This window comes from Myotis nattereri, assembly GCF_964212035.1.
Source record: "Myotis nattereri genome assembly, chromosome: 1".
In the NCBI taxonomy this organism is placed as follows: Eukaryota; Metazoa; Chordata; class Mammalia; order Chiroptera; family Vespertilionidae; genus Myotis; species Myotis nattereri.
This window is the reverse complement of record NC_138075.1, coordinates 97,126,674-97,140,213: the sequence shown is the minus strand read 5'-3', so window position 1 is coordinate 97,140,213 and position 13,540 is coordinate 97,126,674. Positions and strand designations below refer to the sequence as shown.

Sequence of the window (13,540 nt, the reverse complement as noted above, 5' to 3'; positions counted from 1 at the left end):
CAACCAAGGTACATGCCCTGGACCGGAGTCGAACCTGGAACCCTTGAGTCCGCAGGCCGACGCTCTATCCACTGAGCCAAACCGGTTAGGGCTGTTCAACTTCTTTTTATTCCACTTTATTTCTTTTCAGTTCTATTGAGGTATAACTGACAAATAAAATTATAATTTATTTAAAGTGTACATAGGGATGATTTGATATACATATACTGTGAAAGGGTTCTTCTGCCCATCTAGTTAACACTATACTTATCTTTTTATATGAAAATATTTAAGTTCTCTCTTAGCAATTTCAATTATACAATGCACTGTTATTAATAGTGTCACCATGTTATACATTAGATACACAGATATTAAGTTCATCATTAAAAAATATCTAAAATTAAGAACTAAGCAAACATCCAAGGCCTGAAAACATCCAAGTTTTCTAAATTAAGCTTGATGTGGTTGCCAACATATGCCCTAAAGCAGCAGTTCTGCAAGTATTGTCCAGGAACCGTTGAGGGACTCCCAGATCATTTCACAAGATCAAAACTATTTTCATAATAAAACTAAGATGATTGCTTTTTTCCTCATTCTACCGTAAGAGCACTGTGTTTTCTCAGCCTGTACAGATTTTTGTTCACAAAAGACTAAATGCAGATACCAAATTCTAGGTGTCTTCTATTAAGTCAGGCATTAAAAAGATGTTCAATGTCTGTTTTTTGTTTTAGTCATATCGTTCATAAAATATATTACAAGCCACCCTGGCTGGTGTTGCTCAGTTGGTTAGGTGTCACGCATGCATCAAAAGGTTGCTGGTTTGATTCTGTCAGGGCACATGCCCAGGATTATGGGCTCAATCCCCAGTAGGGTACATGCAGGAGGTAGCTGATCAATGATTCTCTCTCTTCATTGATGTTTCTCTCTCTCTCTCCCCCCGCCTCTCCCTCCCTCTCTCTCTCAAAATCAATAAAAAGCCCTGGCCAGTGTGACTGACTGGTTAGAAAATCAGCCACACACTGAAGAGTTTCAGGTTCGATCCCTGCCTGTGGTCAAGGCACATCTGGGAGGCAACCAATCAATATTCATTCATTCATTCTCTCTCTCTCTCTCTCTCTCTCTCTCTCTCTCTCTCTCTCTCTCCCCCTCCCCCTCTCCCTCTCCCTCTCCCTCCCTCCCTTCCTCCTTCCCCCCCTCTCCCCTTCCTTTCCACGCTCTAAAACCAATGGGGGGAAAAATCCTCACGTGAGGATTAAAAATAAAAATGTTTAAATTACATATATTACGTTATATATATAATGGGTTTACAATTGATTTTAAATCAATTATGTTTCAAATTTATCAGTTTTAATTTTGAACATGGTAAATACTGATAATACTGTAGAGTCCAAATAAAGAAAAGCTCTTAATGTTCATGAATGTCAAGACATCTTGAGACGAAAAGTTTAAAAATGGCTACTCTAAAAGACAAGACTAGCACTGAAGAGTTACTGAGCCACTAACTGCTCTCCTTCAATTCAAAATGTCTTTTAGTACTCTTATATGACTGTTGATTTTTCTCTTCTTAAAAAAAGCATCTCCCTTTCTACTTACTTCAAGACATTCTTCTCCAAGTTAAACTATGGAAATGAAAGTCAATCCTGAAAATTACTTTATGAATTGTTAATAAAGAGTAGTTCATAAAATAACAACATCAAAGATGACACTCATCGTAACGAAGATTTTCATGGAGACCTTAGAGTTCTCTAATAAATTTCTTTTCTTTTTTAATTAAGTGGAATATCTTTTTTTTTAAATATATTTTATTGATTTTTTACAGAGAGGAAAGGAGAGAGATAGAGAGTTAGAAACATCGATGAGAGAGAAACATCGACCAGCTGCCTCCTGCACATCTCCTATTGGGGATGTGCCCGCAACCCTGGTACATGCCCTTGACCGGAATCGAACCCGGGACCCTTCAGTCCGCAGGCCGACGCTCTATCCACTGAGCCAAACCGGTTTCGGCAAGTGGAATATCTTTAAGCAAGATTGGTTACAGAGAACAGATCTCGAGAACTTCAAACTTAAAAGCTCCAAAATATGCAAAGGGTATTTAACTAATAAGAAGTTGGAAGATACTGCAGTCCTCTAAGATTGAATTTAAAATGTTTCCCAACACATCAAAATTGGTGAAGGATACTCAGAAGGGAAGATTTCAATTATAATGTCTTTAAAATGGGAATTAAAAACTTTTCTAAATAAAGAAATCCAGAGGCTTCTTTTTATAAAAGCCACAAATATGCATAGCTTATCTAAATAGTCTACATAATACCTGTAAGTTCTATCATGATTTAGATAATGCAGGAGGCATTCGATAAAGCTTTTCCTAAATATTAACTATGGGCTAGGTAGGCTCTGTGTTAGATATAATAAATGTTTATTGAGTACTTAGAAGGAAACTACATGTGAATCTTACTCTAACACTAAAAATATAAGGTAATTTCGACTTGACTTTCAATAGTTAACTTAATAAATATAAGTCACTATACAATCAGATGTCTATGTAGTAATCTAAATAATATTCTTACTGATTTTCAAAGATAGAATTACAACTTGAAAACCTCAAAAATGGGAAAAGACTTTTTTTTTAAAGAAGGTTAAAATAATGTCCATCTGTTCATTTATTCTTTCATTATGAAAATATTAAATGAAAGGTGATTTTGTTTTATTCACTCGTCAAAAACTTCCATTTGAAGTGATTTTAAGAAAGTAAGTCAATTTTTAAGAAACCTTCAGAAATGTTCAAAAGCCCTCTTCTCAGGTAACATTAAATTTACAGTCTCTAACTGATACATGTGTCATAACAGCTGGGTACATTATAATGTAAAAGACCACTAATTGCAAGTTAATTATATACCAACAGTTAAAATCTACAGCAAGGAGAAACCCTGATCCTGAAAACACATAATATTAAATCCATCTAGTAATGGTCTTCAGTTTCCACTCCTATAATGAAATTCCCTGACATCCTTTATGATTTGGGTCTTTCAAGACTATATGATGCCCATTATTTAACCTTTCTGGTTTCACTGTTAATCCATTTCTTGAAAATCAAAATAATCAGAATTTGTCTTCCCTGAATAATGTTTTTAGGGCCTGCCTTCGCTCCTAACAGCAGAACTTTAGAGGTGTAACTTTGTAAATTAGTAAAGCCATTTCTCTCTCTCTCTGTCTCTGTCTCGCTCTCTCTCTCTCTGTCTCTCTCTCTCTCACACACACACACACACACACACACACACAGAGCTATTCACTCTAAAATCCTGTGTATGTCTCATTGACAATAACCCATTACAAACAATTTGATAACACCTGTGACAGTTTATCAAGCTCTTATCCCTGCCTTAATACCACCCTTCTATATTCTGTTCTGTGATGCTAGGGTCGGAATAATGCAAATTACATTCTATTTAGCCATAAATCGTGTTAGATTCTGCCATTAGAGGAAGACTAAAAGGGAGGACAAAAGAGAAGCCTAGCAGCCACAGTTCTAGTTTCCAGCTATCTGTTCCAAACCTGAATTAGCTTCATCACAACACTGAAAGAAAGGTACTATCACCAGCTCTGCAGGGAACCTCCTTCTAAGCTATTCAGTTCTGGTAATTCCAACTTTTTCCTATTGCTCCTCGGCCCAAAGGGGTAATCACTATGTGTTCAGTCAATGTCCCTTTTTGTTTAATTCAGTCCTCAATACCTGCAATATCTGCTTAATCAATCCTACATATAGTTATTAAACTGTGCTAAACATAATAAGCATGACTTCTGTTTTCCCAACTAGACCCTGATCAGCACAATATTTAAAACTATTCTACATTTATTTTTATGAAATTACTAGAGGCCCGGTGCACAAAAATTTGTGCACTCGAGGGGAAGGGGGGGGGGGGTCCCTCAGCACGGCCTGTGCCCTCTCGCAGCCTGGGACCCCTCGGGAGATAACCACCTGCTGGCTTAAGCCTGTTGCCGGGTGGCAGAAGGCAGGCCCAATCCCTAGGTGCAGCCCCTGGACGGGCTCAGAGCAGGGCTGATTGGGGAGTTGGAGCGCCCCCTGTCATGCACAGAGCAGGGCAGATCGGGAGGTTGCGATGCCACCCTCAGTCACGCTCAGGGTAGGGCTGATTGGGGGGTTGGGGCACCGCCCCCTGTCACACTCAAGGCAGGGTCAATGGGGAGGTTGCGGCGCCACCCCGTCATGCACAGAGCAGGGCGGATCGGGAGGTTGCGATGCCACCCTCAGTCACGCTCAGGGTAGGGCCGATTGGGGGGTTGGGGCACCGCCCCCTGTCACACTCAAGGCAGGGTCAATGGGGAGGTTGCGGCGCCACCCCCTGTCATGCACAGAGCAGGGCGGATCGGGAGGTTGCGATGCCACCCTCAGTCACGCTCAGGGTAGGGCCGATTGGGGGGTTGGGGCACCGCCCCCTGTCACACTCAAGGCAGGGTCAATGGGGAGGTTGCGGCGCCACCCCCTGTCACACACAGAGCAGGGCCCATCAGGAGGTTGGGGAGCTCCCCCCTGTCATTCACAGAGTAGGGCCCATAGGGGAGTTGGGGCACCGCCCCCTGTCACACACAGAGCAGGGCGGATCAGGGGGTTGGGGCGCCGCACCCTGTCACACTCAGGGCAGGGCCGATGGGGAGGTTATGGCTCTCCCCCGTCACACACACAGCAGGGCCTGTTGGGGGGGGGGGGGGGAGGGGGACTTGGGGCGCCGCATGCTGTCACACACAGAGCAGGGCTGATCAGGGGGTTGGGGCGCCGCACCCTGTCACACACAGAGCAGGGCTGATCAGGGGGTTGGGGCACCGCAGCCTGTCACACACAGAGCCGCAGGGCAATCAGGGGGTTGGGGAGCTCCACCCATCAGGCACAGAGCAGGGCTGATCAGGGGGTTGGGGTGCCCTCCCCTGTCATGAACAGAGCAGGGCGGATAGGAAGGTTGTGGCCCCGCCCCCTGTCACACACAGAGCCCCAGGGCGATCACGGGGTTTGGGCACTGTCCCCTGTCACGCTGATCCCGGTGCTGGGAGGCATATTACCCTTTTACTATATAGAGGCCTGGTGCACAGGTGGGGGCCGACTGGTTTGCCCTGAGGGTGTCCTGGATCAGGGTGGGGGTCCCCATTGGGGTGCATGGCCAGTCTGGGTGAGGGGCTGAGGGCTGTTTTCAGGCTGGCGGGTGACTGAAGCTCCCATCCGCTCCTTTTTCTTTCTTTTTTTTTTTTTTTTTTTTTTATTCTGGGCCAGCTTTAGTTCTGAGGCTCCAACTCTTAGGCCTTCCCTGCTGAAAGCAGGTTTCTGGCCTTTGTTTACCTTCTGTATTTGAAACAATGTTGCGATCCTGCTGGCTGAAGCCTGGCCGACTAAAACAGGTTTCTGGGGTTTTGTTTAGCTTCTTTATTTGTAACACAGTTGCTTAGAGTTGCAGCTCAGAGGCCAGCAGCGGCAGGCGGGGAACATTGGAGTCCTTGGTCACTGAAGCAAGCAAGCCTCATGTTCGCTTCCAGCTGCCGGCCGCCATCTTGGCTGGCAGTTAATTTGCATATCGCCCTGATTAGCCAATGGGAAGGGTAGCGGTCGTACGCTAATTACCATGTTTCTCTTTTATTAGATAGGATCATTGCTCTCAATTTTCCATAAAAATGTACTATCCGCACTGCTTCAACTAGGTAAAGACCCTTGCAGTGGTTCTCAACCTTCCTAATGCCGCGACCCTTTAATACATTTCCTCATGTTGTGGTGACCCCCAACCATAAAATTATTTTCGTTGCTACTTCGTAACTGTAATTTTGCTACTGTTATGAATCGTAATGTAAATATCTGATATGCAGGATGTATTTTTATTGTTCGCGACCCACAGGTTGAGAACCGCTGCGAGTTTACAGGGTCTTTCAATGCCAATAAAAGTCTGATGATCACCCAGAAAATTAAGACAAAAATCTGCTGGACTCAACCTACATTTCTATAGCTTTCTTGTTGTTCTTTCTTTTCTATAATGTATTTTACAAATAGCTATCTGATATGTTTTAAGCTGCAAATATGATGTTACTTCACCAATTTTATCCTTCACTAGGTCTCCAGTGTCTTTATATAAAATTCACATTCTTTGCAAGATACATAACTCTTTGTAAGTGACACCCACTCATCTCTGTAACCTGAACTGTTCCCAACGTACCATATTATCAAAATCCTGTAGTTCTCCAAAATGCAACACTATTTCACACTTTTCTTGTACGTGCTGTCCCTTTGCTTATTACAAATTCTAGAACTCTTAACTGGCTAAAGTACATTCAATCTATTGGGTAGCATTACATACACTTTAATACCTCCCTCATCAATCTGGGAGTCCATGCTCATCTTGAGTGCTCCCAAAGCAACGTTAACATGCACTGTTTTAATTGTTCATTTTTCGGTCCCCCCCTACAGATCTGAAAGTTCCTTTCAGATGAGCCATATTTTCTTAGTTCTACATAACTACAGCCTAGCATATGCTTGGCAAATTAAAACCTTATTAAATTTTTGCTGAATAGCCCCAACAGTGTGGCTCAGAAGGTCACGGTTCAATTCCCCGTCAGGGTACATACCCTGGTTGCAGAATTGATCCCCTCTGTGGGGCATGCAGGAGGCAGCCAATCAATGATTCTCTCTCGTCATTGATGTTTCTATCTTTCTTACCCTCTCCCTTCCTCTCTGAAATCAATACGAAGTTTATATATTATGGAAAGAGCAGCTCAAGTTAAACATTTTAACTACAGAAGATTCACAATCTGAGGTTCTTTATATCTCAATGGTAAAATCTTGATCTTTAAAAGAATACTGATAAATAGTATCATGATGGTTCTTGGACAATCCTCAATTCTAATAAGATTATCTCAGTAATCTTAAGAAACATTAAGAAAAAGCTAGATGGAAAAAAATTTTTTTTAGGACATATAGACTTAAGACTTGGTGTGAGGGGTTTTGGGTTTTGCAATGAAATAAAAAACAAACAAAATTAAGTGTGTTTATATACTTACTGCATCTGAAGTTTTGCTTGGATTATTGCTTGGATTAGAAGAATGTGAATTTGAACTATGAAGACTACTGTGGTTGTGTGAATTTTCTTGTGGAGAGTAACTGGTCCCTTAAAAAAAGAAAAGTAAAGTATAAGTTTTACTTCATATTTAATTTAAACTGGCTTCTATCATGTCACATATATTAATATAATCATTATATATCCCTAAACCATTTTACATAAGATCAGGAATACATACACATTCATGCTCTTTATTAATACATACAGTATTTGTGAGCCTACTAAAAATGTGGGTTAATCAGTACAAACCAGTATACTACATGGCTAATAAGGAACAATCAATCTATACAATAAAAGCCCAGCAGCCCTTATGATGGAACAACCAGAATGACTGGTTGCTATGATATGCACTGACCACCAGGGGGCAGACGCTCAATGCAGGAGCTGCCCCATGGTGGTCAGTGTGCTCCCACAGCAGGAGCGCCGCTCAGCCAGAAGCCAGGCTCATGGCTGGAGAGTGCAGCAGCAGTGGCGGGAGCCTCTCCCGCCTCTACAGCAGTGCTAGGGAGCGAGCAGACGGGTGGTTAGAAGGAAGGGGACCCGGATTGCAAGAGGGATGTCCGACTGCCAGGCTGAGGGGCCCCACGCCCCAACACAAATTTCGTGCATCGGGCATCTAGTGTTATTATAATTAGACTAGAGGTCCGGTGCACGAAATTGGTGCACGGGGCAGGGGTTCCTCAGTCGGGCCTGCACTCTCTCCAATCTGGGACCACTCAGGGGATGTCTTAATGCCGGTATAGGCCCTCGGGATAGGGCCTAAACTGGCAGTCGGATACCTCTCTCACAATCCGGGACTGCTGGCTCCTAACCACTCACCTGCCTGCCTGCCTGATTGCCCCTAGCTGGCCCCCTGACGGCCTGATAGCCCCTAACCACCTCTGCCTTGGCCTCTGCCACTGTGGCTTTGTGCAGAAGGACGTCCAGTCTAGTTAGCATATTACCCTTTTATTAGTATAGAAGAGCAAAACCTCATCCATATCATTTCTAACAACTTCTGGGTTTTTTAAAAATAAAAGTGTTATTAGGGAATGACAGAAACACAACATATATAGAGGAAAAGAGGTACAAAAATTCAATAATACAGACCTGAAAATCACAACTATCCAATGTGTTTTTGTAATTATTTCTCAGTTTCTTAAATACCTTCACCAATTTCCCAACTAAAACAGTATCAAGTTTTTAAAAAGTTAAGTCTCTTGGAAGGTGCTAGCTTTTAAGATGATAAAAAATGTCAAGTTTTCTAGTAACAGGATCAACTCTACCTAAAAAATGTTTAAATGTAACTCATAAGTTTCATGAATAACCCTACACATCACAGAGATCATCAGGAATGACAGTTTTTCTTGTCTTAAGAAAAGCTAAGGTATAAAAATCCAGACTTGCAAAAACATTGATTAATGACACAAAAAGATTTAACCGTTAGTATTTCAATTCATTCCACATATTTATTTTTCAGCATCAGGTTAAAAATAATTCAACTGTTTGAACAAAAACTGGAAGAGGGAAGAACAATTTAAATGGTTCAGAAATTAGTTAGCAGTAGGAACCAGTTGTTATGAGTAGAAACGAGTAAGAACTCATTTAACTATTTCAGTCAACAGAAAAAACTAAGAAGATTTAAAAGAGTGAACTGGGACAGACAGAAGATGACTATAAGGTTTTAGATATTAAATAGAAATGGTGAGCAGATCTATGTAGAACTAGGAATTCTGAAGTGGAGTTGGAAGTCTCTTCCATTAGAAGTGAAAAGTAAGGGATTCAATAACTTTGCCTTGCATATAATAAGTAAGACTGGACACTCAGAATGAAGTAAGAGTATGACAAGAGAAAAGGATAGCCAAAATTTAACCTCGGATAGGGGCCAGCTTAAAGCAGATTCAAAGACCCAATAAAGCCAGTGATAAGAGGGTTACCTAGGTACTGAGCACAATGTAGGTGGTTCAAAGAGGAAATTCCTCAACAAGCCTGCATCTTGAGATGCCTGATGTTTTCTTCATCTACTTGTTTTTAATTTTATCTTGCTGAACACTATGTATTTATGTAAAACACGAAACTATTCACAAAGTAGACTATAAATTCTTCAATAAACATTGTGTGAATGAACAAAATCAAGAAGAAATCGGTCAAAAATAAGGTTAGTGAGCAGAAAAGTTAACATAGCAAGCTTAAGGCTGTTATCCTTAGAAAGGCTTGCTTGCACAGCTTGCCCTTGACTGGCATGTGGGAACCAAGATTTCAGGAGCATTCCCACAACAATAATTCTAAGAGCTACTCACTGTGCCAATGATTTATGCTGCATACCTGCTTTTCCCACTGAGAATCCAGACTTTTGTACACGCTAGGCAGAGGTGGCTACATAATAACTCAAATTCAATGAAAGCCTTGGGTACTAAATTTCTAATAAGCTTCCCTGGTACACAACATTTTGCAAGTGCTGTCACAATTCATGCCTGGGGGAATGAAACCTGTCCTGTATAACTCTACTGGGAGAAGATTCTTGGAAGGTTGTATCTGGTTCCCTCCAGATTTTGCCCCACATGCACTTTACCTTTAATTATGCTCTGCATCCTCTCATGATAATAAATCATAGCAATGATAATGACTATATACTGGGTTCTGTGAGTCCACTTAGACAATCACTGAACCTGGGGGCAGTCAGGTTCAGTGATTGTCTAAGGACCCAACACACTCAGTTACAAAGAAAAGATGAATACTAGCAGTTTTAAAAAAAATTATGCAAAATTTATACTTTTCAGATGTAACTCATAAAAATTATTAAAAATCAGGTTTATAGTTGAATACAAAAGAAACAGAACTAGTAATATGAACTACTAGAATATCGTACAAATACACTTATTATAGTTGAGGTTGTCATGAAAATTTCCATAAATATCTCATCAATAATGGGGGGGGAGGAAAGGCCAATTTTATTGAGTGAAACGAAAACCAGAGTGATCCATTCAGAAGCCTGGGTTAGATGCCCTGACATTTATTTGCATATATTCTTGAGTAAAACATTCTATGAAATAGCTTAAATCTATGAAATAAAAGTACCACATTAACATGGCAGACGAATAGGCAGACCTGTCTTGCACCTCGTCCCAGGGCCAGACTGAGGGCCACCTGAGGAGGAGACATATATCAAGGAAGGTCAGAAAACACCCGGAGACTGGTAGGTCAACACACCCTGATCCCCAGGCCCCAAAACAATCCAATTAAAAATGGGCGACGAACTTGAATAGACAGTTCTCCCAGGAGGACAGATGGCCAATAGAGATATGAAAAGATGCTCAATGTCACTAATCATCAGAGAAATGCAATTTAAAACCATATGAGATATCTCCTTACACCTGTCAGAATGGCTTTCACCAATAATCAACAAACAGTAAGTGTTGTGGAAGATGTGGAGAAGAGGGAACCCTCAAGCACTGTTGGTGGGAATGCAGACTGATATAGTCAATGTGGAAAGCAATTCCATATCTGGGAATACATTAAAAAAAACTCATAACACTAATTTGAATGAATATATGCACTCCTATGTTTATAGCAGCGTTATTTACAATCACTAAGACTTGGAAGCAGCCCAAGTGCCCATGAATAGATGAGTAGATAAAGAAACTGTAGTACATTTACACAATGGAATGCTATGCAGCTGTAAAAAAGAAGGATCTCTTACTCTTTGAGACAGCATGGATGGAGCTAGAGAACATAATGCTAAGTGAAATATGCTAGTCAGAGAAATACAAGTACCATATGATTTCACTTATATTTGGAATCCAATGAACAAAATATACTAACAAAATAGAAACAGACTCATTGAAACAGACAATAGACAGTCAACTCTCAGAGAGGAGGAGGGGTTGCACTAGATGATAAAAGTTGAAGGCATTAAGAAACAAAACAATACACATCTCACAGACACTGACAACAGTGGAGATGACCAGAGGGAAAGGTGGAAGAGTGGAGGTAGAAGACAGTATCGGTAGGAGGTAAATAGGGATGGAAGGAGACTTGATGGGGTGGTGAACACACAAACCTATCTAATAAAGGAGAAACATGGTAATTAGCCATACATCCGCTACCCTTCCCATGGCTAATCATCCTATGTAATAAAAGAGAAACATGGTAATTAGCTGTACGTCCGCTACCCTTCCCTTTGGCTAATCAGGGTGATATGCAAATTAACTGCCAGCCAAGATGGCGGCCGGCAGTCAGGCAGCTTGAAGCGAACATGAGGCTTGCTTGCTTCAGTGACGGAGGACTCCAACGTTCCCCGCCTGCCACTGCCGGCCTCTGAGCTTGCAGTTTGAAACATTGTTACAAATGTAGAAGCTAAACAAAACCCCAGAAACCTGCTTTCAGCAGGCTGGGATCTCAGAGCTGGAGTTGAAACAGTGTTTCGATTATAGAACTCAAACAAACCAGATACCTGCTTTCAGCAGCGGAGGCCTAAGAGCTGGAACCAAGTCTCAGAGCTAAAGCTAGCCCAGAAGAAAAAAAAAAAAGAAAAAAGAAAAAAAGGGGCGGTTGGGAGCTTCAGTCACCCGCCAGCCTGAAAATAGCCCCTCAGCCCCTCACCCAGACTGGCCAGGCACCCCAGTGGGGACCCCCATCCTGAAGGGTGTGTGACCAGCTGCAAACAGCCATCATCCCCTCACCCAGGCTGGCCAGGCACCCCAGTGGGGACCCCCACCCTGATCAAGGACACCCTTCAGGGAAAACCAGCCAGCCCCACCCATGCACCAGGCCTCTATCCTATATAGTAAAAGGGTAATATGCCTCCCAGGACCGGGATCAGCAGAGCCGAGAGGCCTCTCGGCACCGGGATCAGCGTGACGGGGGCAAGCGCCCAAACCCCCTGATCGCCCTGCGGCTCTGTGTGTGACAGGGGGCGGGGCCACAACCTCCCTATCGGCCCTGCTTTGTTCGTGACAGGGAAAGGCGCCCCAATTCCCTGATCAGCCCTGCTCTGTGCCTGATAGGGGGGAGCTCCCCAGGCCCCTGATCGCCCTGCGGCTGTGTGTGTGACAGGGTGCGGCGCCCCAACCCCCTGATGGGCCCTGCTCTGTGTGTGACAGGGTGCGGCGCCCCAACCCCCCGCCACAGGCCCTGCTGTGACGGGGGAGAGCCATAACCTCCCCATCGGCCCTGCCCTGAGTATGACAGTGGCAGCGCCCCAACCCCGATTGGCCCTGCTCTATGGGTGATAGAGGGCGACACCCCAACCGCCCCCCACAGGCCCTGCTCTGTGTGTGATGGGGTAGAGCCATAACCTCCCCATCGGCCCTGCCCTGAGTGTGACAGGGTGAGGCGCCCCAACCCCCTGATCTGCCTTGCTGTGTGTGTGACAGGGGGCGGTGCCCCAACTCCCCTATCTGCCCTACTCTGTGAGTGACAGGGGGGAGCTCCTCAACCCCCTGATCGGCCCTACTCTGTGCGTGACAGGGTACGGAGCCCCAACCCCCCTGATGGGCCCTGCTCTGTGAGTGACAGGGGGCGGCGCCCCAACTCCCCAATCAGCCCTGCTCTGAGCCCGACCAGGGGCTGCACCTAGGGACCGGGCCTGCCCTCTGCCACCAGGGAGCAGGCCTAAGCCAGCAGGTCGTTATCTCCCAAGGGGTCCCAGGCTGCGAGAGGGCACAGGCTGGGCTGAGGCACCCCCCTCCCTCCCGAGTGCACAAATTTTTGTGCACCGGGCCTCTAGTCTATACTAATAAAAGAGTAATATGCTAATTCTATACTAATAAAAGAGTAATATTCTAATTAGACTAGGAGACCTTCCGGGAGACCTACCGGATATCCTTCCGGACAAAGCCATGGTGGCAGGGCCCGGGCAGAGGCGGTTAGGGGTGATCAGGCCAGGAGGGGAGGGCAGTTGGGGGTGGTCAGGCCGGCAAGGGGGGGCAGTTTGGGGAGGGCCAGTTGTGGGCGAGCAGGCTGGCGCGGGGGAGGGGCGGGGGGGGGGGGGAGAAGGTGGCGCAAGCAGGCTGTCAATGGGGGCAAGCAGGCCAGCGGGAGGTGGGGGGGGGGGGCAGTTGAGGACGAGAAGGCCGGCTGGAGGGGAAGTTGAGGAAGAACAGGCCAGCAAGCAGAGTGATTAGGGACTATCAGGCAGGCAGATAGGTGAGCGGTTAGGAGCCAGTGGTCCCGGATTGCGAGAGGGCAGTCGGACATCCCCCGAGGTGTCCAGATTGGAGAGGGTGCAGGCCGGGCTGAAGGACAACCCCCCCACACCCCACCGTGCTCAAATGTCATGCATCGGGTCACTAGTACAACATATAGATGATGTAGTATAGAATTGTACACCTGAAACACATATAATTTTAGTAACCAGTCATTCCAATAAATTAAAAAGAAAAATTCAAGAACCTCTACCACCCCAAACCACTTTTCAAACTAAAAAGCAGTTAACAGGTATGGCTGAATAAGGTTCAGCAGGGATCTCACAC

General features: G+C 44.4%; 1 protein-coding gene across 3 annotated transcripts in view; it reads right to left on the bottom strand.

Annotated features, from left to right (window-relative positions):
• Positions 1-13,540, bottom strand: part of WAC (WW domain containing adaptor with coiled-coil) — a 101,499-nt gene that overhangs the window by 35,934 nt on the left and 52,025 nt on the right. For all 3 annotated transcript variants that reach the window (XM_081087545.1, XM_081087544.1, XM_081087546.1), the window contains exon 4: positions 7,030-7,136. In XM_081087545.1, the coding sequence (XP_080943671.1) occupies positions 7,030-7,136 (107 nt within the window). The remainder of the gene's footprint in view (positions 1-7,029; positions 7,137-13,540) is intronic.